Here is a 27,857-nt window from a genome sequence, read left to right as displayed (position 1 = left end):
CTCACTCTACTCCCCTCCACACTCTTCTACCTCTCCCCTCTCATCTCACTCTACTCCCCTCCACGCACTCTCCTACCTCTCCCCTCTCATCTCACTCTACACCCCTCCACGCACTCTCCTACCTCTCCCCTCTCATCTCACTCTACTCCCCTCCACACTCTCCTACCTCTCCCCTCTCATCTCACTCTACTCCCCTCCACGCACTCTCCTACCTCTCCCTATCATCTCGCTCTACTACCCTCCACGCACTCTCCTGCCTCTCCCCTCTCATCTCACTCTACACCCCTCCACGCACTCTCCTACCTCTCCCCTGTCATCTCACTCTACTCCCCCTCCACTCACTCTCCTACCTCTCATCTCACTCTACTCCCCTCCACGCACTCTCCTGCCTCTCCCCTCTCATCTCACTCTACTTTCCCCTCCACGGACTCTCCTGCCTCTCCCCTCTCATCTCACTCCAAGTCTTTCCGTTGAAACCCCCCGTTCAACCTTCGCTCGGTCGCCCATTCTTCTCGCTTCCCCCCATAACATTGAGCTCCCTTCCCCCAGCCAGCCGTCCATGCTCTCGGGGCCCTGTGCCCCTTGTTCCAGCGTCAGGCTCAAGGCATTCGTTGTTTGCCTCCGCCTATTCCCCCGTCGTGTGTCCGTATGCATGCTGAACTTCTTTCGCGCCGTACGTTGCCAGCCGCGCTAATCGGAGGAGCGCGCGAAGGACAACCAAACCTGATAATTGTTTTTTTACCCTTCTATCTGGCAACAAAACTGACACCTTTTTTACGAGGAGTCATGTTTGCATAGACCACAATACCTGCAGTCATAATGCAAACAAAAAACATAACTCTGATAATGTATGTGCACTGTCCTTGAAGTTGATTGGTCCACACCCGAGACAGCTTTCCTTAAGAGCCTAGTCTCACATGGTGTTGGACCAGATGACGCCAAAAGGCGCACAACTCAAAGACAATGCACCTTCAAAGTATGAGAGCTCGGGGTAAGCATTTACACCAATTATCATATTTTTTACTGGCAAATGAGGTTCCAATGGTGACAACCAAACCTTTTACGCAAAATTGCAGTTGCAAAGAAATGAGTTTCCAACCGAGATCGCTTAAAAGTTCATCGCTGCCAGTGGCTTCCTTCGTCGATCAGAAATAAGCGCGTGTCTGTGTCCACGCCGAGGTGGGCGAGTGGAGACACAGCTGACGGCTTCCAGGAGTTGCTTGGGGGACTATCAGGATCGCTGCCGGCGAATGCTGCAAGCGGGCAAAGTGGCGTCCTTACTCTGTGTGGCCATGGTTTGAGATTCTCGATCGCAGTCGCACCGCATGCGCGTGTGGGGGTATTCTTAAACACATTCCTGCGGAGGGAGCTGGTAGGAACGTTGGGTTGCTCGGTCAATGGCCAGGGTCAACGGCGGCGTGGTGTATTCCGCAAATATGCCCGACTGCGAGGGCGGGCACAAGCCGGCGTGAGTAGGTTAAACGTTGAGTCTTATAAGGGCACCACGGGGTGACCAGCCCCTCCCCACCCAGCCCCACCCCTCCCACCCCCCCATCCAGCCCCACCCTCCCCACCCTCCCCACCCTCCCCTCTCCACCCCTCCCATCCCCCCCATCCAGCCCCACCCAGCCCCTCCCCACCCAGCCCCTCCCCACCCTCCCCTCTCCAACCAGCCCCACCCGTCCCATTTTTGGATGCACGACGGACGGATGGACACAATAATCCCCTGTGGGCTGGTGTAACCAGGAGGTTCCTACCAGTGTTAATTGTCCATCGGTGTAAAGAGATAATTAGCTGCATCTTCCGTGCGATGTTCTTGCCCGTGATTGCCCGCCTCTCTCTGTAAAATAAAATTAAATAAAAACGCACCTCCGTTTCTGCTCCGGGTCTTCAGTCCAGTAGAGTCCAGCCCAGGACAGTCCAGTATAGTCCAGTCCAGTATAGTACAATCGATATCGCGATAATCGTCACGAATCGTGGAACTATTTAATATCGTTATCGCCGAGTCTCCGGTGTGCCCCCTCCTCCCCCGTAGCTGCCTCTTAATCCGCGGCTGTCACGAATGGGAAAGCTGCTGGTGCTGCTGCTCGGATTAGGGAGCGAAATCGAGATTCCGTTAATTGATTTCGAAGGCAAAGAACAAAGCCGGTTTTAGTTACCGACGAAACGTCGTACTAAAAAATTGTAAATGTTGTGGATTCATTCAACACACCGGTGGGCTAAAGTAGTGAACTATTTTGTCTTTTGTCAACGTGACACTTTTTTTTACTGATTGGCCGTGTCGGGTGGTGGAGGGTTACGACACATTTATAAATAACGCGATCTAACCCAAAAACCATTCTTATGAATATTGGTCGCGAAAGCCGACGTGTCAAACTAGTTGGCCGTGTCGGGTGGTGGCGGGTTTTAACGACACATTTATATATTTACGCGATCTAACCCCCCCCCCCCCCCCAAATAAACCCTCTACTGGAGGCTTTCAGTCTTTTGCTGCCATCAATTCCAGTTGATCAGGCAGTCCATATGAAGGAAACCTATGACAACATGAAACAACTTTTGCGGTGCATAAACTATGACCAACATCAGTGGCAGCTTTGTGGCGATTTGAAGGTTGTTGCTCTCTTGCTTGGTCTGTAAGTCTGGATACACAAAGTACTGCTGTTCTAAATTTCGATTTAAAGCTTTCGTGACTGCAGGGATTCATCTTCTTGGTATTTTCGGTAAAGTCACGTAGAATGGAAATAATAAAATAATAAAATTAAAACAATAAAATAATTCTCACGACGTTTCGGCCACAACGCAAGCAGCCGTCCTCAGGTGAAGACCAGGTCTGTCGGGGAGACAGCGTTCTCTCTGTGAATGGGATGGTCGTGCGAGAGATTCCCACCACATCAAGATAGATTGGCTACTCCGAAAGTCATTGGAGCCTGAGAGGAAAAGTGTTCAGCATCCACCACTTGTTGAATCAAGGAAGATTTTGTTACCATCCTTCCACATCAAGCTGGGTCAGATGAAGAACTTTGTCAAAACCATGGACAAAACACAAGCAGCTTTCAAGTACCTCCGTGGAAAATTTCCAAGGTTAAGTGAAGCTAAGATAGAGGAAGGTGTCTTTGTCGGTCCCCAGATTTGTGAACTTCTTCGAGACGATGCATTTGACGGTGCACTCTGCGTGGCAAGGAAAAGACGGCATGGAACGCCTTCCAGTTAGTGGCAACACATTTTCTCGGAAACAACAAAGCAGACAACTACAGGGAGTTGGTGGAAAACCTCAAGGCATACAAAAGCCTTGGTTGCAACATGTCACTAAAGATACATTGTTTGCACTCTTATCGAAATTTTTTCCCACCGAACTGCGGAGCAGCGAGCGACGAGCATGGCGAGCGATGTCACCAGGACATTGCGACAATGGAGAAACGCTCTCAGGGCAAAAGGAGCCCATCAATGCTTGCAGACTAATGCTGGACAGTGACAAGAGACGCTCCATTTACTGAATACAAGAGACAAGCCAAGCAGCGCCGAGTAGACACTGAATAATGGCTAAACTATGTACTTATAGATACGTTATAGTTGTTTTCTTTTGTTTCATAATAAATGTTATTTATATAACCCTTTTGCTGATTTTTTTAAGTGTTACATGAACAGGACAGGGTGACATGTTATCATGTAAAGCACACATGGAAAGACCCAGGTTTACAATTTGTGAGTAAAACTCGACTATCTACACAATATACATCGACTTAAAATGTAAAAACTTTAATATCTTGGGATCAGGAGCCGATCCGTTGTTTAATTGTCATATCTGAATTCAGCACATCAACATCCATAATAAACAGCACATTTAATCTCTAAAGCAGACGACGTCTCAAAAAGTTGTAGACCAGTGTGATCAGTGCGACCTCGCAATGTATTAGTCGACAGACCTGTTCTCCACCTGAAGACGGCTGCTTGCGTTGTGGCCGAAACGTCGTGAGAATTATTTTATTATGTTTTATTTTTATATTTTTATTATTTCCCTTCTACGTGACTTTACCGAAAGAACCAAGAAGATGAATCCCTGCAGTCACGAAAGCTTTAAATCGAAAAATAGTCCGGCAATGTTGACTTCATTGGTGGTGCTTGTTCTCAGCTCGCTCGCTTTGGGGTCCATTATTAACGTTTTCCTGGCGGTGACTTGTTGAGAGTGAAAAAAAAACGGTGTCCACATCGTCAATTCCTGTGGCCTCCCCCGCCCACCGCTTCGGAGTCACGATCTCGTCAACGCGCCACGTGGGCCGGGAGGACATCGCGACGTCCCGTCGTGGTGGGGCCGCAGGCGTTCCCTCCCCCCCACCCACCGTGCCACCTCCACCGGTCGCTCACTTGGAGAGGCGGATGATTTTCTGGAGCTCCTTCAGCTGCGCGTTCCCCCGAGTCATCGCCATCCTCACCGCGTCCTGCACGGAGTGCGCACGCCACCGCTGTTAAACGCGCCGGACACCGACGGAGGTCAACGACGGAGGTCATCTTCCCCAGGTCATCTCCCCAGGTCATCTCCCCAGGTCATCTCCCCAGGTCATCTCCCCAGGCATGGTGCGATGGCATCGTGGGCTTGGCGATCGCCGTCGATTCTCGTGGGATGCTCGCGCACGCAAGTGTCGGGAGCGAACAAAAAACGAACGCGACGACGAAAATGTAGCAACAATGCAAACGAGACAGTGTTTTGCTGTCCTTCCCCCGCACTTACGATTAGCACGGTTGGCTACGTACGGTGCGAGAGAAGTTCATCGTACGTACATAAAAATTAGACGAAAATAATACGTTGCTGAATCGGATCACGATAATTAATCGACTCGCCGCAGGTGATGGGCCTGAATGGTTACGGGATATTCAACTCACTCAACCCGTGAGTCTTCCATTACAATGATGATGATAACAACGATGATGATAACAACAATGATAACAACGATGTCGGTTCAATAGCACAGGGTGACTTGCCTGTTAATGGCAATCACCGCGTGGTGGTGGTAGTGGTGCTGGTCTGGGTGGTGGTGGTGCTGGTCTGGGTGGTGGTGGTGGTGGTCTGGGTGGTGTGGTCTGGGTGGTGGTGGTGGTGCTGGTCTGGGTGGTGGTGGTGGTCTGGGTGGTGTAGTGTCGGGAGCGGTAATGCAGTGGTTAGCGCGCTGTGCTACGAACCTGGAGACCCGAGTTCGATTCCTGCTCATTGCCAACACCAGTGACAAATTATCTGAACCGGTCCTGGGCCTCTCCTAGGTCGACTCAGCCTCAAATTATTACCTGGTGCGGTGTGTAAACATCGCCACTGGTGAGACATAGGCGGCCGGGCATGGTGCTGGCCACCCACCCCCTCGTGTGCCGTGCCAGCCTTCGTAGGTGCTACTCGCTAACAGCTCTTGCCCCAACAGTAGGTCAAGGCTATACGGGGATCTTTATCTTTGGTGTAGTGTGGTTAGCATGGGCCCCGGTGCAACGATTTAAATAAAATGGATCCCATTCCAATTTTCACACTCTTCATCACGGTATTGACAACGATGATGATCGAATGATAAATTACGAGAAAGACAATGATGTTCATGGAGGTTACTGGCAAATGTTGTTGAGCGATGCCGAGTAAATCGATGCTGGCGGAGGCATTGGAAAAACGGTGTTCAGTAAATGCTGGAGCCAAGTGCATCGATGATGACGATGACAATCCGATGGTCCGTGCGGAGTAAGGCGACGACGATGATGATTAAAGCCCACGGCCTGTCTATTCACCTCGTTCGTCTCCTCCTTGTTCATCTTGAACTCGCGCCGCGCCGACTCCTGCAGGTACACCTGGTAGTGGCGGTCGGGCACCTGGCGGATGGCTCTCAGCATCGCTCGGTACAGGGAGAGAACTCTCTGCCGGTGAAGAAACTGCGGGGTGTGGAGGGAAGGGGGTCCAACACCGCAGGTACCGAGGCTCAGCCCAACGAGACCACCGCTACGATGATCACTACAGGGTGCTTAAAATAAGTATAACCCGTAAAAACTAAGTTTTTCACTATAAATCCTTTATATGCGTGGCGGCTAGAGTCCTCTCGTCCTCTGGCTTGAGATGGCTGCCACCTATGGGTCAGATGATTGCATTGCACCTTAAATATATTTTTGTCCTAAAAAGTGTAAAATTTGGGATTTTTTTTTCACGAACATTAATTGTCACGCACAACGAGTCTGTGTGGAAAATGTCAGCTCGATTGGATCACTGGAAATGGGCTAAAAACTACCGAAAGATTTGCACGGTCCTAAGCAAGCAAGCAAACTTAATATAAAGGATTTAACAAGTAAACCCGTAAAAACAAAGTTTTTCACGATAAATCCTTTATATGCGTGGCATCGGGGCGGCTAGAGTCCTCTCGTCCTCTGGCTTGAGATGGCTACCACCTATGGGTCAGATGATTGTCTGCCAGTATTAAGCAATTGGTAATTAAATATTTAATTTGTTTTCCCTAAACAGTGTAAAATTTTTGAAAAAAAATTTTCACGAACATTAATTGTCTCGCACAACGAGTCTGTGTGCAAAATGTCAGCTCGATTGGATCACGGGAAGTGGGTTAAAAAACGACCGAAAGATTTGCACAGTCCTAAGCAAGCGAACTTAATATAAAGGATTTGAAAATGTTAACACTTAAATGGGATTATCGTTTTTAATGGGAAAAGAACAATTAACACACAGTGACATGATAACAAATAGCTTCAAAAAGTCAGTCTCCACTTGTTTCATCATCATTGCCAACGCGTGCCTGGAATCTTCCCCAGGTGGTCTCCAGAGCACGGAGGCAGCGAATTTCTCGTGGTGTTATTGGAAACTCTCAATCTGTGTATTGTCTTCGAAACTAATTAACCTACACCAGAGAGACAGAAGCCTTCTTTAGGGCCTCATCTCACTACCAGTCAGACCAGATTTTTAAAAAAACGCCAAAAGGCGATCATTGAAATGCATAGATTATAATCAGAGCGTGCTTTGTTTGCATGTTCAACACTAGTAGTGTAGTCAATGCAGTAACTTGATTTCTTGCAAAAGGTTTCTGTTCGGTGTTTGAACGTCTAAACGCAACTCTTGTTTTACTGCTGGAAAGGGTAAAACCTATTCTTGTGTTTCATGCGTCCGGTTTAGTTTGAAGCAGAGGTCGCAACCGGGTACCCGATACCCTACCCGATACCCGGCTACCCGTACCCGGCCGGGTACGGGTACCCGTTTGCGACCCTGGTGCGGCCGGGTACGGGTAGGCCGTGAGTCACTGGTGAGTAACCGTTTGTCACTCATTTCCCAACGTCTTGTCTCTTCTCACAATTCAAGTTCCTAGAATCAACCCACCCGCGCCTGCAACATGGCTTCATCCCAGAGGTCGCAATCAGGTACCCAATACCCGTACCCTACCCGTACCCGGCCGGGTACGGGTAGGGTACGGCCGGGTACGGGTACCCGTTTGCGACCCTGGTGCGGCCGGGTACGGGTAAGGAATCAAAACCCGTTTGCGACTTTTGGTTTGAAGGCTTCGGATGGGGGCGGGGGTGGCCCCGGGCCCCTTTGGTGGGGGGGCCAATACAGTTGGGGGGGGGGGGGGGTTGGCCCGCAAAACTCCACCGCTGTACCCTACTTCTATGCTCCTCTAACGTCTGCTCTCTCGCTTCCACCAACTCGAACCGATCGGCCGTGGCTGCGGTGTGGTCCGTGCTACCTTGAGATACAACAACAGCAACAAACGTGGGCCACTTGGTAACGGTGATTCATTATAACACATCAGAAATATACCGTCACGGTGGGGAACGCAACTTGCCCTTCAAAAAAGACTGCGGAACTTTCAACGTCCCGGCAAGACGCGATATTCTCGAGGTGCAGGATAACCTCATTAGGAGGTTCCTCTGGACGGCCCAAGTGGGGAGGCGTTCATCCAGCAGTGGATTAGCAAACCGCTGCACGTCAACCCGCGTGCCACCGTCAATAAGTGCCGCCGCGAACGTCCTCCGAACGTCCCCTGAACGTTTCCCCCCGACCTGCTTCAACGTGGGGATGCCCGGTGACGCCATCAGCTGATCGCAGTCGAGTGTCCACGTGTTACGGGTGCTCGCGGGGGATTGGGGCGGGGGGTGGAGCAAAATAACGCGTTTTAAAAATGTGATGCGTCCTCGGTTTTTACGCGAAGTCGTTGGCTTTTGCGACCGAATATTATCCATAATTAGAGGGGTTTATGGAGATGTTTCCATCCACAGCATTGTCAGTGTAAACACGGGCCGTGTTGGTTTATAATAACGACGGCTGTCTCAATTGTAAAGTTGATCGGCAAATATAAGCACAATTCCTTTTTGAGCCCTCCACGTATGCGTCCAAAATACGCGTTTAATCCATCAGCCTGTTGGATTCTCCAGTTCAGTGTTTATACCTGTAGGAACCTCCTGGTTACACCAGCCCACAGGGGATTATTGTGTCCGTCGTGCAGGGAGGGGCTGGGTGGGGAGGGGTTGGTCACCCCGTGGTACCCTTATAAAACTCAACGTTTAACCTACTCACGCCGGCTTGTGCCCGCCCTCACAGTCAGGCATATTTGCGGAATACACCACGCCGCTGTTGACCCTGGCCATTGACCGAGCAACCCAACACGTTCCTACCAGCTCCCTCCACAGGAATGTGTTTTCTTTAGAACCGCGTTTTGTATTTTAGTTTGCCCTTCCCCCCGCAACTTTGATTAACACGGTTACGGTTGGCGTCGTACGGTGCGAAAGAAGTCCAATATACAAACCAGCCTTGATCCTGCATCGTGTCTCAGTGTTGGGCCACCAGGCTGCAAGGCTACGTAGTTGGCAGTACAGAAAAACCACAATAAAATAAAGTTGTATATATCGACGCTTGTTTACCCATTAAAGAATCAACCCTGACTTTTTCAGGAGGATCCTGCCAAGTTTTCACAGTCGGGGTTGATGGTTGCTATCTATAATCTTAAATGAGCAATGGGGGGTTTTTCCCTCCCTTTTAAAAGTTTTACCTTGACGCAGCCGACAATACCATGACCTGCTCTTGTCAATAACAATAGTTTATCTTCTTGGTTCTTTCGGTAAAGTCACGTAGAAGGGAAATAAAAAAACAATAAAAATAAAACATAATAAAATATTTTTTTGTTTAATTTTCTTTATTTTATTATTTCCCCTCTACGTGACTTTACCGAAAGAACCAAGAAGATGAATCACTGCAGTTACGAAAGCTTTAAATCGAAACAATAGTTTACATTTGGAAGGTGGTTCCCACTAATGTCTCAAGGCGCCTTGTAAGAATAAGGGCCAAGAGAGGTGAAGCTAAATAGAATATACTGAAAAAAACTATTTAACTGATTTTTCTTTCTACTTGACTTTACCGAAAGAACCAAAGAAAAGAATAAACCGACTTTAAAAATATGTATTTTAAGACGAGAATTAAAAGTAGCCACATAGGATAAACGAATTTACAACGGTAGGGAATTATTTTCGATTTAAAGCTTTCGTGACTGCAGGGATTCATATTTTTGGTTCTTTTGGTAAAGTCACGTAGAAGGGAAATAATAAAATAATGAAAATAAAACATAATATAATTAAATTCTCACGACGTTTCGGCCACAACGCAAGCAGCCGTCCTCAGGTGAAGAAACAGAGCTGTCGGAAAGAGGCTGTCTCCTCCTCCCACCCAGCTGCCAAGCTTGGCAGTGCTCATTAAGACGCTGTCTTTCCGACAGCTGTTTCTTCACCTGAGGACGGCTGCTTGCGTTGTGGCCGAAACGTCGTGAGAATTTTATTATGTTTTATTATTTTGTTTCCCTTCTACGTGACTTTACCGAACGAACCAAGAATATGGTAGAGAATTCCACGATGTCACGGGAGATCTTTAACGTCCACTCTGAAGCAGAGGGCGCGGATTACGCTTGATACCCCCCACGATAATAACCAGGGCAGCCGCTGTATTTCGAACCCGCGAACCTTCGCAACAAGCGGCGAGGGCGCTATCGCTGGGCCAGGTCACCGCGACATTGTTATACAATACTTCTGTGCTACCGCGTCTACGTGTCCCACCATCGCACAACCCGCAGTTAATATTCCCATGGGTCGCGGGTCGGTTTGGGGAAGGTCCGTGAATCGACTCGGAGCCATAACCAGAACGAGAGGTACTGCATACACTGGGTGTGGTGTAGGTCGGCCGAAAAAATGTTTCCGGGACTTCGACCTGAACAGACCTAGTTTAAAAGATGAAGGCATGTGTTAAAATAAAAATAAGTATAACCAGTAAAAACAAAGTTTTTCCACTATAAATCCTTTATATGCGTGGCGGCTAGAGTCCTCTCGTCCTCTGGCTTGAGATGGCTGCCACCTATGGGTCAGATGATTGCATTGCACATTAAGCAATTGGTAATTAAATATAATATTTTTGTCCTAAAAAGTGTACAATTTTGGAAAAAAATTTTCACGAACATTAATTGTCACGCACAACGAGTCTGTGTGGAAAATGTCAGCTTGATTGGATCACGGGAAGTGGGTTAAAAAACGACCGAAAGATTTGCGCGGTCCTAAGCAAGCAAGCGAACTTAATATAAAGGATTTAAAAACGAGCCAAGACGCAACTAATTTACAAATACCCTGTATTCACAACTGCAAGGGCACTGAAGTTATATATATACAGTATACACAAAAAATATGACCTGTACAACTGATGTAAAAAATAAATTATTGATCAATCCTATCGGGCATTAGGTATCTTGGTAATATGGCCACTAACCAGTGCACACAATGCTGCTTTTGTACACACACACACCTCGCGGCGAATGACAATTGTGAGAAAGAGTGGCAAACGTTACAACCATTACAGCACTACCACAGCACCCAACCACCGCATACCACCATGCAATAACCACACAATCACTCCAAATACACCATGCACCACACCAACAACCATGTACCACCATCACTCGAACATCAAGCAACAATCACCAACCACCACGCATCACCATACAATCATACATCTAGATTGAAAACTCATTTCTTTAGAACTACTTTGTGTTAAGTTTGTCCTGCCCCCGTGCCTCCAATTAGCATGATTGGTTACATACGGTTCCAATGTTTTCCATACATACATAACAGCATTCCACAAGCAACACCATACCACCATCCTGCAACAATCAGCATACAACTACCATGCGTCGTGGTGGTGGCGAGATGCTATCTCCAATGCTCTGTACGCAGGAGGTCACGGGGGTTCTCTCCTGGATCCTGACGGTGCCTATTTGGCTGAGGCTACAAGTTCCCACGTGCAATGATGATGATATAAGCAATGTAGATGAGAAATCTCATGTGGAGCCAGGTCGCCCTCTGAAAAATAGCGAATATCTCAGTGGCCTTTACCTGGTCAAAAAAAACACATTTCACACCACACAGAAATCATCGTGCAAACCATCATAAAACCAGCACCAGCATGTAACAACCAACATAAAACCACGACTCAATCATCGCTTGCCACCACAATCAGAGAAGCACCAGCAGGGAGAGATGTTTCATCAGTAAAGTGATGGTTTTGGCCTAGGAGCACACCTTAATGCACACTCTATGTTTCTAAAAATCGACTATTAAGGAAGGCTGGACAACACAAAGGACACCGTATTGACACACGTGAAAACACCATGCAAGCCAACATCAGCCCCCCCCCTCCCGCTCGCCAAAACTGGAGTAAATATCCAAAGCATTACTTCTCTGGCATCTCAAGAATATGGTTTCTGTGTACACACGCTTCTAGTAAAGTCCCTACATTGCTTTAAATGAACTATTTTGAGAAAAAATTCAAATGATCATGCACTCGTGTCTGCCAACGTCTACACCGTACGCAGAGATCCAATGGGTCAAATAAGATGAGCAGGTTCACGTCAAGCGGCCAGTGGCAACAACATGAGGCCTACCATTTAGAAATGGCCCGCAAGTTATATGTATCCATCACTGCATTTTTATCCCCACTCATTGGGTAGGGAGGATGGGAATATTTTCGACACGGGAAAAAGCGTGTTTCTATGTATGTGCATGTCCGTGTGTTGGCGGCTCCACAAATGTAATGGGAAGGTATACTATTAGTTCTTTCGGTAAAGTCACGTAGGTAAAAAATTAAATAAAAATTTATACAAATAAAATAATAAAAATCACGACGTTTCGGAGGCAACACAAGTCTCCGTCATCAGGTGGGACCGTCACAGCCAGATTTGCTGCATCAAGTGAAACGTCGTGATTTTTATTTTTATTAATTTTAATTTCATTTTTTACCTACGTGACTTTACCAAAAGAACTAATAGTATGAATCCTTGCAGTCACGAAAGCTTCAAATCTAGAAGTAATGGGAAGGGTCCCACCCCCACCAAGTCCTATTCTGCACTCATGACCGGATGTTCTTTTTGTTGTTGTTCACTTTCGTATCTCAAAAAAGGTTGCGCTAAACGTCCAGCAACAATTTCTTCAGTAACTCTGCAGGACACATTTGGTAATATCCGAGTTTTGTCACGTTTCTCTCTTTAGTTGTGTAACTAAGTGACCCGGAATGTGAAATCCATACATTTTGTGACCCTAAACGTCAAGCAGAATACTTAAAAAAAACCACTACCGGTGCATTAAAATGTTTCAATCCACTTGCGTATTCTCAGAGGTCTCACCTCCCAGCAAAGAAAACGAATTGTTTCATCCATTCCACATTAAACCGACAGAATAAACAAATATATAACTTTTCCACAAAATGACATCAAACTTATGAAGGGACTTTCCATTCATCCTGAATGTACACATACAATGAAATGCTAAAGCACGTAGCTTTTCTCTAAGCTACAGAAAATTAAACTTGCTTTATTCTTTTATGCTTTCCCACCTGATGACGGACGCTTGTGTTGCGCCCGAAACGTCGTGATTTATTTCATTTTCTACCTAAGTGACTTTACCGAAAGAGCCAAAGAGTATGGATTCCTGAAGTCACGAAAGCTTCAAATCAAGATTATTATTTTAACTTCAAGGAACTGCAAACAATGCATAACTAACAATCGTGACTATGCAATCAAATACATAAATTATAATAACATTAGACACTTTAATGGTCATTAAATGTGAAAATCCCAAACCCATTCGAGATAAAACTCACAACCACCTTAAGTTGAACCACATCTATTCATTTTAAATTTTGATTTAAAGCTTTCGTGACTGCAGGGATTCATATTCTTGATTCTTTCGGTAAAGTCACGTAGAAGGGAAAAACAATAAAATAATACAAATATAAAACAATAAAATTCTCACGACGTTTCGACTGACTTTACCGAAAGAACCAAGAATACACATGTATGTCGTCAATTCTCAATTAGCCAGGGTAATGGGGAGGAGGGGTGTGGGCATAGTGGCCCCAATAAATCAAACGGGGGCAAATGATCCTCATGTCGGTACCCCGTGGTACCAAATAACACTAAATGGCCGAGGCAATTAAATATTTTATTTCTGGGACACTCTTTTTTCCAGGGGTGTACTCAACTCCGCGACTGGGGTACCAATCAATCCGTAATCGGTGCTACTCTGCGATGTCAAAACGCAGCGAGGACGATTGCGCCGAAACCCTGAACGCTCGGTACGCACCGTAGGCGGTGCATCGTGAGTACAGCTCGTCCGAGATGAGTCGATTGCCGCATCGCCGGACCATCAACACAGACCAAAAGTGTCTGCATCACGGTCATTATGCGAGAGCCGGGGTACTATGGTACCTCGGGGTGACCGCCATAAAGTGCAAATATCCAGAGCATTGCTTTTCAGCAGTGTCAAGAAAACTGTTGACTCGACGTCTTTCCAAATGTCTTCAGTAACTCTGCCGGCCACAATTCATAACTTCTCCCAATTACGGTTCAGTAACTGGGCGTAGACGTAACATGCCTCGGCTGTTTTTATTCTTACCTCATATAGATGTAATTCCTTCTTTAAGTAAATGGTTCTCTCACTGACATGTCTGCGCTCAAACGTAGGCACTGACACTCAATGAGGAGCAGCTAATAACAGACAGTGCGTGTGTAAAAATATATTAATGTTTCTCAAGCCCCGTTAAACCCACAAACCCAGACAATCCATCTACGAACATTCGAGAGTGAGCTCTATACAGCAACTCGTGTGGTGGTGTCAAGTGGGCTACATCGCTGGATCATTAGAAACTCCGACACCCCTACATCAAAGTGGGATAACTGTGACTGATGTGAAACTTTATACAGCATGGCCCAAAACTCAGGACACACTGGGCTATTATATATTTAGTTTATATTACATATTATTTAATTGCTTTTAACATACGTTCAAACTGACTTCCATCGACATCAATGCATGCGTGAATCATGTTTTGAAACGAATTGAGGGCTTTATTTTTACAAATATTACAGGCGTGCTCTTTGAACATTTCACAATTTTGTCGTTTCGATTCATTCGGGGGTTCTTGGTCGAGTTTTGTAAATGACGGTGACCCCACGGGAAAAAACAAATTAGATATCAATTATGATAACAGATATATAGCATATTAACTTAGAGAATAAACAATTTAAATGTATTAATGCCAGTGTTAAAATAAATTAAGTGTGTGTCCTGCCTCTTGAGCCACCCTGTATACATCTTACAAAGTTCAATTAAATATTGAGACTTGCACTGAAAACTGCGTTTCCAGGGCAGCATCTCTTCACCTAGAAAACAAAACTGTCCTAAGGTATACAAACAAGTCATGCTATTTAACAGGGGAGGGGGGGGTCATACGCTGGACGCTTCAAACACTGAATAAAGTCAACCAACATGAACCTGTATCATTGCTCTGTGAAAACGGTAAAAGATGCAGGCTACTGCTGGTAGCCAAAGCACCTCCAAACTAAGGGTGACCACTTAACAACGCCCTGCCTCCTGAGGTTTATTTTGGCCTTCTTGTTCACGACTGGCCAGATGGCTCGCCAGAAAGAGGCCGAAGTAGCCACAATCTACCCAGCCACGCACACGGCCCCCCGCTCGACTGTGGCGCACCCATTCATACATGGCTGGGTGGACGGAGGCGGTGAGATTTAAGAAACACACCGAGGATTTCAACTGCCATTGCCGGAGGAGGACCAGATGGCTCGCCAGAAAGAGGCCGAAGTAGCCACAATCTACCCAGCCACGCACACGGCCCCCCGCTCGACTGTGGCGCACCCATTCATACACGGCTGGGTGGACGGAGGCGGTGAGATTTAAGAAACACACCGAGGATTTCAACTGCCATTGCCGGAGGACGACTCCAACCGGTGACCCCTGGGCAGAGGTCGCAAACGGGTTTTGATTCCTTACCCGTACCCGGCCGCACCAGGGTCGCAAACGGGTACCCGTACCCGGCCATACCCGTACCCGATTGCGACCTCTGGGATGAAGCCATGTTGCAGGCGCGGGTGGGTTGATTCTAGGAACTTGAATTGTGAGAAGAGACAAGACGTTGGGAAATGAGTGACAAACGGTAACTCACCAGTGACTCACGGCCTACCCGTACCCGTACCCGGCCGCACCAGGGTCGCAAACGGGTACCCGTACCCATACCCGGCTGGGTACGGGTAGCCGGGTACGGGTAGGGTACGGGTATCGAGCACCCGGTTGCGACCTCTGCCCCTGGGGACTGCAATTCGAGAGCGTGCGCCGAACCATTCACAACCGTGAATGGGCAGCATCCATTGCTTCAGTACCGATATCGACATTGAACGAATCTGCTTGCACGAGCGACGGCCTGCCTCTGCATCGGCCGTCGTCAGCAACGCGGGGCGTGGGCCGCGGGCGGCGGCGAGGATCCGCGGTGCGACTCCTGCACCGCGTCACTGTCGTTGGCGAGTCTTTCTGCCGCAGCCGCCTTCTGGAAAAGCTTCAGCAGCTCCCGGAACCTGCGGGACACCTAGGCGACGCACAACATGGGGGGGGGGGGGGGGGGGGGGGGGCGAGCGTGAGAGTCAAGCGACATTTGGGCATCTTACACCATTGGAACCTCATTTGCCAGTAAAAATATATGATAATTGGTTTTTTACCCTTCTATCTGGCAACAAAACTGACACCTTTTTTTACAAGGAGTCATGTTTGCATAGACCATAGACCACAATACCTGCAGTCATAATGCAAACAAAAAACATAACTCTGATGATGTATGCACTGTCCTTGAAGTTGATTGGTCCACACCCGAGACAGCTTTCCTTAGAGCCTAGTCTCACATGGGTTGGACCAGATGACGCCAAAGGTCGCACAACTCAAAGACAATGCACCATCAGAGTATGAGAGCTCGGGGCAAGCATTTAAACCATTAAAAAAAAGGTGTCAGTTTTCTTGCCAGATAGAAGGGTAAAAAACCAATTATCATTTGGGCATCTTCTTCTTGGTTCTTTCGGTAAAGTCACGTAGAAGGGAAATAATAAAATAATAAAAATAAAACATAATAAAATACAATTCTTACGACGTTTCGGCCACAACGCAAGCAGCTGTCACCTGAGGACGGCTGCTTGCGTTGTGGCCGAAACGTCGTGAGAATTGTATTTAATGTTTTATTTTTATTATTTTATTATTTCCCTTCTACGTGACTTTACCGAAAGAACCAAGAAGATGAATCCCTGCAGTCACGAAAGCTTTAAATCAAAATTTGGGCATCTGTGAAAAAGGAGCTTCATAGCCTCGTCGGATTCCCCTAGCATAAATAAAGATGAGGATTCTGTGCGACTGCAATGTCTCCGTGCGGCTCACGCACACGCATGACTGCACACCGGGGTTTGCCGCGTAATTATGTTTGATGATACAATACGATAGAATGAGCAATGGAAAGCATTTCAAAACTATAAAAAAAATTATTTTACCAGGTATGGCTCACTCAGTAAGTTAGCTCTTTTTCAAAAGCAACCTGGGCACAAATCGTAGCTCAACAAAGTGGTGTATCACTTGGACATTTAGAACGGACAAATACTTTAAACGCATGTTCAGTCTAAATGTGGAGGGGAAAAAACCGGACCACCCGGAGAAAAATCCACGCGACCACGGGGAGAACATGAAAACTCCAAATATACAGGCTTCAGGATCGGGATTGAACCCATGACCCTCCCATATACCAGACGAGGTAGTAACCATCTCGGCACCGTGGTGCCCTATTTAAAAACACACAAAGGTCGGTGTGGTGGAGCGGGCACTGACCTGAGATCCAGTTTTGTCACCGAGCAGCGCAGCGACGGAGGAGAAGATGTCGGGAGAGGCCCCGTGACGCTGCACCTCCGACAGAATCAGCCGGTCGTCGTCCCTGCGGAGGATAGAGCGGCACAGAGGTCGCGAGGTGGCAGCAGCGGCACGGGCGTGGGTGTGAGAGAGAGAGAGAGCGCAGCAGTTCGTGGATGGTTCGTGTTGGGTTAGTTCTAGATTTGAAGCTTTCGTGACTGCAAGGATTCATATTCTTAGGTTTTTTCGGTAAAGTCACGTAGGTAAAAAATTAAAATTAATAAAAGTAAAATAAAATAAAAATCACGACGTTTCGGAGGCAACACAAGCTTCCGTCTTCAGGTGGAACCGTCACAGCACGATAGCTGTATCAAGTAAAAAAAAAGACGGAAGCTTGTGTTGCCTCCGAAACGTCGTGATTTTTATTTTTTTTATTAATTTAAATTAAAAAATTTTACCTACGTGACTTTACCGAAAAAACCTAAGAATATGCTGGGTTAGTGTTCCTCGTAAGATTACTGGAGCGTTATAGTTAGCTTAGTGTTGGAATGAGTGCGAGCGTCCAGATTAGGCAGGGTTAGTGATAATCTTAATGTCAGATTGACACTCGTGTCAGGGTCAGTGTTGGGACAAGCGTTAGGGTTAAGGTTAGATGAGTGTTTGGGTTTGTGTTAGTTTTAAGGTTTGTGTTAGCTACAGGTTTGTATGTCCAGAGAGGGCATAGATCTTTAAAGAAATAAAAATGGACCAAAAGCTGAAAATTGTGCAAAACAGCATTGAGAGTTTCACGCTTGGAAGTCACCATTAACAATATCAAAATATCTTTTAAGTAAAGCGATAATCGCAAAATTGACTGATAGTTTGAGATTACACTTTATGCTGGAATTTCCCATAAAGTTAAGGAAATTGCCACCGACAGTTTTTAATTGGCAAGTGAACAAGAGGCTGTTTGTGCAGTGACAGAAGTGACCGAAATGCACTAAAATTAGAAAGTGTTGCCAGGTCAAAGACATTCTTCCCCCCCCCCCCCCCCCCCCCCGAGTACAAGATTAGCGTAGCCAAGATGCTTGCAGTGATGGAAAAATTGTCTCCGTGCCACGGGCCGCATGAAATGAAGTAAAGGGACCAAATTAAAAGGAGACACGGGCCAGAGGCTCCACACTCCTGGTTTCACCATGTTACGATATAAGTCAGCTCTCCGCATTTGCTTCGTGTGTACGCATGCATTATGTTGAACTTCTTTCGCACCGTAACGTAGCCAACCGTGCCAATTGGAGATTCGAGGCAGGGTGGAACAACATAAACGCAAAAAGTCGTTGTAAATAAATTACTTTTCACTTACACACAAAACCATCATCGCTGCACTCACCTGGTCCAAAGCAGCACCACCTCCCCGTGTTTCTTCACCACATTCTTCGCCAGGATGACTTTGTCGGGGGAGGTATCGCAACCCGATCGTTTCCTGCCCTTGCGCGGTGGCTTCTCGCCCGGTGAGGATGTCGCCTCCTCCCCGAGCTCCACCACAGTCCCCGATGAACTCCTTGATTTAGATTTTTTTCTTTTCTGTCGATGGCCCTTTGCTGGTGTCAGGAGTTCTTCTGCAGACGGCGGCATCGATGATTTCTTCTTCCTGCCACGAGTTGGCGACTCTGGTCTGACGGAATGTTTTCCAGACTCTGGTGACGATACTAAGTTTGTCTCGGATGCTCTTGGCTTTTTACATTTCTTTTTGTTTCCATCTTGCTTAGCAGTGACGGGCGATTTGCTGTGTCGCCGCCGTTTACAGCTGTGCGGTTCTGGAGTCTTACTCAATTCTTCTTCCTCCTCCTCTGCCTCCTCCTCTGCCTCCTCTGCCTCCTCTGCCTCCTCTGCCTCCTCTGCCTCCTCTGCCTCCTCTGCCTCCTCTGCCTCCTCTGCCTCCTCTGCCTCCTCCTCCTCCGCCACCTCCGCCTCCTCCACAGGCTTCCCGCCATCACACTCCTCCTCAAAAGGCACCTGCCACTTCCTGGACACACCCTCATACTCCGAATGCAGGCCAAAGTCTGTGTCCGCCTCTCCGCTTTTCTGACTTTGTGGAGTCTCGTGTGTGACGATTTCGAAGAATCCCTCTTTGGGAGCCCTGTTCTTGAGTGGTGAGAACTTCTGGCCAGAGTCGCCGTCCTCCGACGGGCTCTCGGTGTCCAACGCGAGGTGGAAGTCCGACTCCTCCTCGTCAAACTGCGCGTTCTCACTGTAGCATGCTGCGGGCAGCGACACAAACTTCAGGCCGTCCGACGGCAGCGGCATCTTCTCGCCGACCATCGCACAGCTGGTCAGGCTGTAGCTGTCCTTCAGAGGAGAGAGCAGGGAGTTGGAAACCTCGAGGTCGGCCAGCAAAATGGACGAGATGGGAGGGACCCAGTTGGTGCTTTCGTGGTAGGTGAAAAAGGTGGAGTCCGGGCTTTTCAACTGCTTGGATTTCTCAGAGCTCGTGTCTGCGCCGTCCGAAGACGGGAGGCTCTCCGAGCACTCGAGGCAAGGGTAGGTCACTTGCGCCTCCGGCGATCTGGCCACGGACAGTTCCGTCACAATCTGCCTATTCACGCCCAGTAGGGACTTGAGCTGGTCCCCCATGTTCGACTCCGTGCAAAGGGTAAAGTGCAGGGCATGGCGGAAGAGGGGGCGGCTCCTGCGGAGTTTCCGCGGCGGGACTCTTGTTGTCGTCCGGCTGCGAATCCGACACCCGCGACGCTTCCGCGCTGTCTGGAGGCTCCGTCGCTTTGTCCGCGTCCGGCCCGAACATGCTCTTACCGGGCGTCACTGGGCACTCGTCCATCTCCAAGCTCGTCGCCTCAACGTCCTCTGCAACACCCTCCAGTGCAAAGTCACCATGGCCATCGCTGCCACCGTTACCGCTGCCGCCACTGCTACCGCGGCTGCCACTTTTACCGCCGCTGCTCACCGCCTCGGTTTTCTTCTCGGCTGCACTCCCACGGTTGTCGCTATCGCCTGCAACACTTTTAAAACCCTTCACCGTTTGGTCACAATTTCCCTCTGGTTCAATTCTTCTCCTCTTCCCCACTGGGGTGGCTTTTTTCACAGGCGCGCTTATAACCTCCACCTCCGAACGCATCTTTCGCTTGAGCTGCGACTGAGGTTCTCTCACGGACATGACGCCCAAGTTTGGAGATCGTAAAGTTGAGCTCTGGACAGGTGGCATGCAAACAGGGTCTCGTCGCTCAACCGGAGATCGGAGGACACCATTAGGACACTTGGGAACCTTGTAAACCTTGAGGTTGGCGTTAACTCCCGTCGTAGCGAGCGGAGACCGAGCAGGCGATGCAGTGGCGACCGAAGCTTTGCCACCTACCGCGTGTTTGGGCGACGTTAGCCGCTCACGCTCGTCTCTGCCGCTCACCGTCCCATACTGTTCCGCAGTCATCGATTTCACAGACCGACGGTGTGTTGCCACCCTGCTCGCATTGTGCGGCCTGCTACCGAGCTGCTGCAGACACAGCGTGTATCGAATGTTGTTGAACAAAATGTTAAACTCCGTGTCCAGCAGCCTGAGCAACACTCCCGTCTCGTGAGGCCTCTGGCCTGAAAACAAGCTCTCGAAGTTCGTGTTATTTTTCAGCTGTCCGATTGACTTCCTGATCAGGGAACACAGCTCCATCTTGCTGCCATCCTGCCCGCGCCAATTGAACTTGTTCAACGTATCGATAGACTGCTTCTCGGCATAATCCAGGATCTCGAACAGCGGAGGGTCCCGTGCATATGTACTCGAGATCGGGTAGGTGCTATGCACAAGCTTCCGTACGTTCTCCAGCTCGCTCAGGATGGACTGCATTGTCAGCAGCGCTTGTTCCGGCTGCCGATTCTTGTTCCCGGGACGGTTTACTTCAGAGCGGTCGTTTTGTTTGGCCGGGCCGGTCGGTGGGTTCTTACCGAGATGAGACCTCTTGCGCAGATTGAACTCCTGCCTGCACGACTTATTTGGGAAGCGTCCATGCTTCTGGGAGGCGTAGCCGTTCGGCCACAATTTTCCGGGCCACTTTTTGTTCCCGCGCGGGTTGGCGGACGCGCTCCTGCACCGGCTGGCAGGCTCCCTGTTGCGGCGCACGGGAAGTGCTGCCCGATCAGCGACGCTGGCGACGGTGGCGGTGACGACGGCGGTGGTGGTGGAGTTGGCGGGGGAGGCGGCGGCGGTAGTGGTGCAATTAGCCCGGGAGCTGCTCCCCTTGGTGTCCTGCGCACGCGTGTCCCGAGGGATATCTTCGGGTTCCGTGTCACTCACGATCTCGCCCTCCTCCGGCCCGTCATCTTCCGCGTCTGGCGGACTATCCGGTGCCGACTCTTTGGTGCTGCCGCTGTTCTGCTGTGGCATAGCAGCTGCGCAGGGGAATTCCTCTCGCAGATGTCCCGAGAGAATGCTCTTTGTAACATCTTCCAAGGGGCCTGTGTCCACACCACGTGAATAACACGAAGTTTATGCATTGCGTGCCATTGACATGAATATTCTAGCCACTTTCACTTGGACATCTCTATGTCCTGGAATATTTCCACACCATTCACGTAAAAAAATGACACGTTTTTTACGGAAAGTTAGTAGGCAGTCGAGGTCATCCGACCAATAAAATATAAAACAACAAAATGCTTTTCAAATGTCACACTTTTCAAGGCACCAAACTGAATAGGTTCAAAAATAAGTAGGAATAATTGACTTTTACAATAAATACTATGTATAAAGAAACAACTTATAATTAACAGTATATGTTAATCAAGTGGGAACATTTCTCTCAGTCTCGCACGTTCACACAGCATGCAAACTGCTGCGCGCCACAGTTTACCAAAATACATTCAACTTATTAAACATCAAATACCAAGTGGGTGAAGCGGTCACTCAATTTTAGCGTGCCACACCTTGAACCCACGCGACCACAGCTTAATTCCCGGTCACGGCTAACATGTATGGAAAGTGATAACCGAACTGATCTTGCGCCCCCAAAGCGCCAACCTGCACTGACCAGCGTGGTGAAGTATGGAGGGTCAAACAACCCCCACGACTGGCATATCGTGGCAAGGCCTTCAGCTACCAGTGGGGCTTACAAAGGGCTGTGAGGTGACATTATCGTGAAGTGTAAGTATCGATTTTATTCAATGAATAATCACAAACTATTGTATAAATATGCCAAAGAATAGTGAAATGCCTACCGGCTGCTGCTGGGTCTGTTCCATCTTTATCTCGACTGCCGGCATCTTCTGCTCGCTTGCCCATCGTAGCTGGAGGCCCCGTCTGAGAAGACGGTGCTGTCACCACCGCTGCCACTTCCACCCCAGCACTGCCACCATCAACATTATTTGCACGGATCCCACGTTGTGGTGACAGCGCTAGGCTCAGGCTCGACATGAACGTCACCTTCGACTGCTTGAGCTCGGGCACCTCGTCTGCGCTGCCGCCTCCTTTCCTCGGCGTTTGCGCCGCCTCTGTTCTTTCGGGCGATACTTCTGAATCACGCGAGGTCGCAGCCGAAACGTTTCTTTCAAGAGTAACGACGACATCGTCTTGCTGGGAGTGGTGCTCGGTAGGCCGTGATGGTCGACCGGCTGCCAGGGCTACATCTCCCGAGTGGCCTTCGCCGAATTCTTGCTGAACTAATGCCGAGGTGCCGTCGCTGTCCCGTTTGGCTAGAATTTCAGAATGCTCCGCTGAGCCTGCATGCCGATCAACAGTTGGACTGGAATGTGCATGCCAGATCTCTACGCTCTCCTCGGGTCCATCACCGCCATCGTGATCAGCTTCACTGTTGGAATCTCCAGAATTCTCGAGGATAAACTCATCCACAACAACCAAGTCATCCATGTTGTCTGGCTGATGAAAGTCACTGTTGTTGAGTTCCAATGCCTCGGCAACACTGCTCGACTGCTCAACAACGATGGCTGGGGGAGAAGTTGGAGGCTCCGTGACCCCTTCGGGAGCAAGGCACCAACCAAAGGTGCCTCCGCCCCGCTGAGCGAATTCGGATAGCACCGAAAAAGAAGGCTGCTCGACCCCAAACCCCCACCTTTGGCGCAAATCGTCCGGTGGCACGCCATCGCACGGGTCATTGATGCCCACCACGTTGCGTGCAGAGTTTAATTTTCGTCCGCGAGACTCGTGCTTTGGCGAAGATTCAGCACACTCAGAGTGACTGTGTTCCTGCATTTCACCTGGTGTTCTTACCGCTGCGCCACCACTACGTTTCAGCTTCTCCTTGGACCTTTCTTTCTCCGCGGAGATTTTCTTCCTGCTGGCGCTCGAGGTGGCTTCCCTCGGAAGGGAACTCTCCCCCTCCCTGTTTTTATGTAAATTTCCCCGGCCGCACACGCCATCTTTTCCCTCTCTTCTCTCCGCACTTCCACGCTTCTCTACTTTGCTGGCCTTATGCCTCGCGTTGTGTTTCTCTGCCGAGCCGTTCCTGCGATACCGGACCTCGCACACCGGCGAGCATCCTCCCAAGTCATCAGCAGGCCTTCGCTTACGCTCTCCCACACGGCGTTTGCTACCTTTGCTGCCGTGACACCGCTCTTCGGAAGCGTCGGCGTTGCGATGCGAATCCCTGGGCCTCTGACATTTATCCACTCTGTGGCTTCGCTCTCCCCTCGTCTTTTCCTTCTGGTTATTTCCTAGCAAACCTTCCCGGGTGCCGTCACACGCGTCAGACTTCCCGCCATCGTTGCGTTCGTGACTCTGCGTATCCTGTTCGCTTCTTTGCTCGCGTTCCTTGCCATCAGCACCATCAAGAGACCAGCACTGTGAGCCAGACGACTCGATCCTCTGCCGAGGCCTCTCCTGGTTGTAAACGGTGCTGCTCGTGCTGGATTTGCTGCGGGTGGCACTGCACTCCTCCGACGGCACGACGTCCAGGTCTGTCCCATGCAGGCTGTGTTTTGGATAATCCATAATATTCCTGTCTGTCTGCCCAGTGGTCGCATCTGGAAAACCGCTCTTTGACTTCAGCTGCCTCACTCTGCCCTTGTGTGCCTCTTCAGCGATGCTATTGCGTGAACGCTCGTGCTCCTTGGCCCGACGGTCATGAGCGGTCACAGCAAGTTGAAAGCTGTGCCTTCTAGGCGTTACCTGATCACAATCTCCTCTTCCTCCACTTTCACCGCTCCTCCTCACCGATCTCTTCTCATGCCCTTGTTCGCCTGTGCCTACCTCGCTTGGGCAGCTTGGGACACTCTGCTTTTCGTCGTCTCCCTCGCATAACCTGTCCAGCGAGAGCGCCTGAAAAAGCAAGCGCAGGTCAACTGTGGTTTCCGTCGGGTCCGCCGTTGCACCATGCATTGGCGCCGCTTTGATTTCCGATGTCTTTTTGGTGGAGCCCTCGGTGGCCCTTGTCTGGGCTTGGGACGCCTGTCCTGGCCTCGGTGTCCCACCTCCTCTGCCTCTCAGTTCCACGCGATGTGGAAGCTCGGGCTGAGATATTGACAGCTGATGGCCACCAGCAGGTGCCTGTGGCGTCCCGAGGGAGGTCGCAATTGGAGCGTCCTGGTTGCGTGCGCTCGCCAGAGACTCGACGTGTTGCTCGGGGTCATGCACAGACACAGAGAGAGGAGGACACTTCGAAGAGGCTGGCGGAATGGGCCGCTCTGAAATTGACTCAACAGCCTTGGCAGCCTCGTCCATATGTGGCTTAGGGTGATGCGAACACGATTTCTCAGTATGGTCCGAATGTGGCCTTTCAGACTGGTGTAAATGTGCTTTTGAGGCATCGTCGGTACGAGGCTCAGAGAGATGAGTATGTGGCTTGGCAGACTGTTTTGGATTCAGAATAGAAGATTGGTTGAAATGAGACTTGGGAGACTGGTCTGAACGTGACATAGACTCATCTAAAGATGGCTTACCAGAATTGTCTGAGGTCGTTTTATTGGACTGGTCTATGTGCAGCTGTTCTGGCTGGACTGAATGTGTCTTGGAATGGTCTATACGAGACCTATTAGATTGGACTAAACTTGACTCAGATTGCTCTAAGCGCGCGTTATGTTGGTCTGCATGCGACGTATCACACCGTGCTGGACAGGACACATCAGGATGGTCTGAAGGTGAATTATGAGACTGAGATAACTGTGACTTCGACCGATCTACACATACCTCATCACACTGATCTAAATGTGACTTAGACTGGTCTACATACGACTTAGCCTGGTCTACATGCGACTTAGCCTGGTCTACACGTGACTTAGCCTGGTCTACATTTGACTTAGCCTGGTCTACATGTGACTTAGTCTGGTCTACACATGACATAGTCTGGTCTACACATGACATAGTCTGGTCTACACGTGTTATATCAGCTTGGTCTATACGTGACATAGTCTGGTCTACACGTGATGTATCAGCCTGGTCTACACGTAGCATAGTCTGGTCTACACATGACATAGCCTGGTCTACACGTGATGTATCAGCCTGGTCTACGCGTGATGTGTCAGCCTGGTCTACACATGACATAGTCTGGTCTACACATGACATATCTTGGTCTACACGTGATGTATCAGCCTGGTTTACGCATGACTCAGCCTGGTCTACACATGACATAGCCTGGTCTACACGTGTTGTATCAGCCTGGTCTACACGTGACATAGACTGCTGGTCTACACGTGATGTATCAGCCTGGTCTACACGTGATGTGGCAGCCTTGTCTACACGTGATGTGGCAGCCTGGTCTACACGTGATGTATCAGCCTGGTCTACACGTGACTTAGCCTGGTCTACAGGTGATGTATCAGCCTGGTCTACACGTGATGTGTCAGCCTGGTCTACACGTGACATAGCCTGGTCTACGCGTGATGCATCAGCCTGGTCTACGCGTGATGCATCAGCCTGGTCTACACGTGATGCACCAGCCTGGTCTACACGTGACATAGACTGCTGGTCTACGCGTGATGTATCAGCCTGGTCTACACGTGGCATAGACTGGTCTACACGTGCCTTAGACTGGTCTACACGTGACTTAGCCTGGTCTACACGTGATGCACCAGACTGGTCTACATGTGACTTAGCCTGGTCTACATGTGACTTAGCCTGGTCTACATGTGACTTAGCCTGGTCTACACGTGACTTATCAGCCTGGTGCACACGTGACTTATCAGCCTGGTGCACACGTGACTTAGACTTATCTGAATGTGAATTAGACTGGTCTACTACACGTGATGTATCAGCCTGGTCTACACGTGACTTAGCCTGGTCTACACGTGACTTGGCCTGGTCTACACGTGACTTAGCCTGGTCTACACGTGACTTGGCCTGGTCTACACGTGACTTAGCCTGGTCTACACGTGATGTATCAGCCTGATCTACACGTGACTTAGACTGGTCTACACGTGACTTATCAGACTTATCTGAATGTGTCTTAGCCTGGTCTACACGTGATGTGTCAGACTGGTCTACGCGTGACTTAGGCTGGTCTACACGTGATGTGTCAGCCTGGTCTACACGTGACTTAGTCTGGTCTACGCGTGACTTATCAGACTTATCTGAACGTGACTTAGACTGTTCTACTACACGTGAGGTATCAGACCGGTCTACACGTGACTTGGACCTGCCGTACATCTGCTTTGTCAGACTGGCCTAAACATGGCTTAATCCGGTTTGAATGTGGTCTATCAGACCAGGCTGCACGGGACGTATCAGAGTGTTCTAAACGAGTCCTGTCAGATTGGTCTAATCGTGACTTGGACCGCTCCAAATGGGAGCTAACAGAACGCTCTGAACATGACAGAGTTCGGTCTAAACGTGGCCTATGAGACTGGTCTAACCGTGACTCAGACTGGTACACGCTCGGTCTCTTCGGCTGGTCTGAAGTTGTCTTTGTGGACGAGTCCAAGGCGGAGGTTTTATCGGACGCAGAAACGCGGTGTCGAGCAGTCGGATCCACGCGCTCCGCATCCGTCTGGGATGAATCCGGCGCCACCGCCTCTTCCGGCGCCGGCGATCCGCGTCTGCGTTGCCCGTTGTGGTGGGACGAGGAGGAGGCGACGACCGTGGTGGGCGGTGAAGTCCGCGTGGAGCGAGACTCGTGTTGCTGGGTCCTCTCGTGTTGCTGGGTCCTCTCGTGTTGCTGGGTCCTCTCGTGTTGCTGGGTCCTCTCGTGTTGCTGGGTCCTCTCGTGTTGCTGGGTCCTCTCGTGCTGCTGGGTCCTCTCGTGTTGCTGGGTCCTCTCCTGTTGCTGGGTCCTCTCGTGCTGCTGGGTCCTCTCCTGTTGCTGGGTCCTCTCGTGTTGCTGGGTCCTCTCCTGTTGCTGGGTCCTCTCGTGCTGCTGGGTCCTCTCCTGTTGCTGGGTCCTCTCGTGTTGCTGGGTCCTCTCCTGTTGCTGGGTCCTCTCGTGCTGCTGGGTCCTCTCCTGTTGCTGGGTCCTCTCGTGCTGCTGGGTCCTCTCGTGCTGCTGGGTCCTCTCGTGCTGCGCTGCGTGTCTCCTCCAGCTCCCGGTGCACTTCAGCGACGTTAGGCTTTGTCGCGGTGACAGGAATAAAAAACGATCATATTTACAATCAAATCATTAGTATACTTGGTATCCACGTATAGCACAACAGCGCTGTTTGACAGATGAGTATGGTCAGTAGTTTTAGAGTAGGTAGCTATCTTGCCACGTAGGTTTTGAAAAATGGTTTCATTTTCAAGTTAC

At 49.4% G+C, this 27,857-nt stretch overlaps 2 protein-coding genes across 5 annotated transcripts; both read right to left on the bottom strand.

Moving 5' to 3' along the window:
* Positions 1–1,691: 1,691 nt before the first annotated feature.
* LYRM2 (LYR motif containing 2) lies at positions 1,692–8,124 on the bottom strand. 4 transcript variants are annotated; one of them, XM_061574903.1, is made up of 4 exons: positions 8,020–8,124; positions 5,758–5,898; positions 4,338–4,436; positions 1,692–3,168 (listed from the first exon to the last, which is right to left on the bottom strand). In XM_061574903.1, the coding sequence occupies exons 1-3, from the start codon at positions 8,050–8,052 to the stop codon at positions 4,359–4,361; spliced, it is 252 nt and encodes an 83-aa protein (XP_061430887.1). In that variant the 5' UTR covers positions 8,053–8,124; the 3' UTR covers positions 1,692–3,168; positions 4,338–4,358. The 4 variants fall into 4 exon arrangements, with proteins under 4 accessions (XP_061430887.1, XP_061430885.1, XP_061430888.1 ...); XM_061574901.1 differs by having other exon boundaries at positions 4,363–4,436; XM_061574904.1 differs by lacking the exon at positions 8,020–8,124 and adding an exon at positions 7,871–8,012 and having other exon boundaries at positions 4,363–4,436.
* A 5,512-nt stretch (positions 8,125–13,636) lies between these two features.
* LOC133357077 (GON-4-like protein) lies at positions 13,637–20,018 on the bottom strand. The gene is made up of 3 exons (XM_061574850.1): positions 18,584–20,018; positions 17,197–17,299; positions 13,637–15,922 (listed from the first exon to the last, which is right to left on the bottom strand). The coding sequence occupies exons 1-3, from the start codon at positions 19,825–19,827 to the stop codon at positions 15,782–15,784; spliced, it is 1,488 nt and encodes a 495-aa protein (XP_061430834.1). The 5' UTR covers positions 19,828–20,018; the 3' UTR covers positions 13,637–15,781.
* Positions 20,019–27,857: the final 7,839 nt, after the last annotated feature.

The sequence above is a fragment of the Lethenteron reissneri genome, chromosome 56 (assembly GCF_015708825.2).
Source record: "Lethenteron reissneri isolate LAM-NWPU_2019-01 chromosome 56, ASM1570882v1, whole genome shotgun sequence".
In the NCBI taxonomy this organism is placed as follows: domain Eukaryota; kingdom Metazoa; phylum Chordata; class Hyperoartia; order Petromyzontiformes; family Petromyzontidae; genus Lethenteron; species Lethenteron reissneri.
Note: the sequence above shows the minus strand (reverse complement) of the source record. Positions and strands in the feature narration are given on the sequence as shown.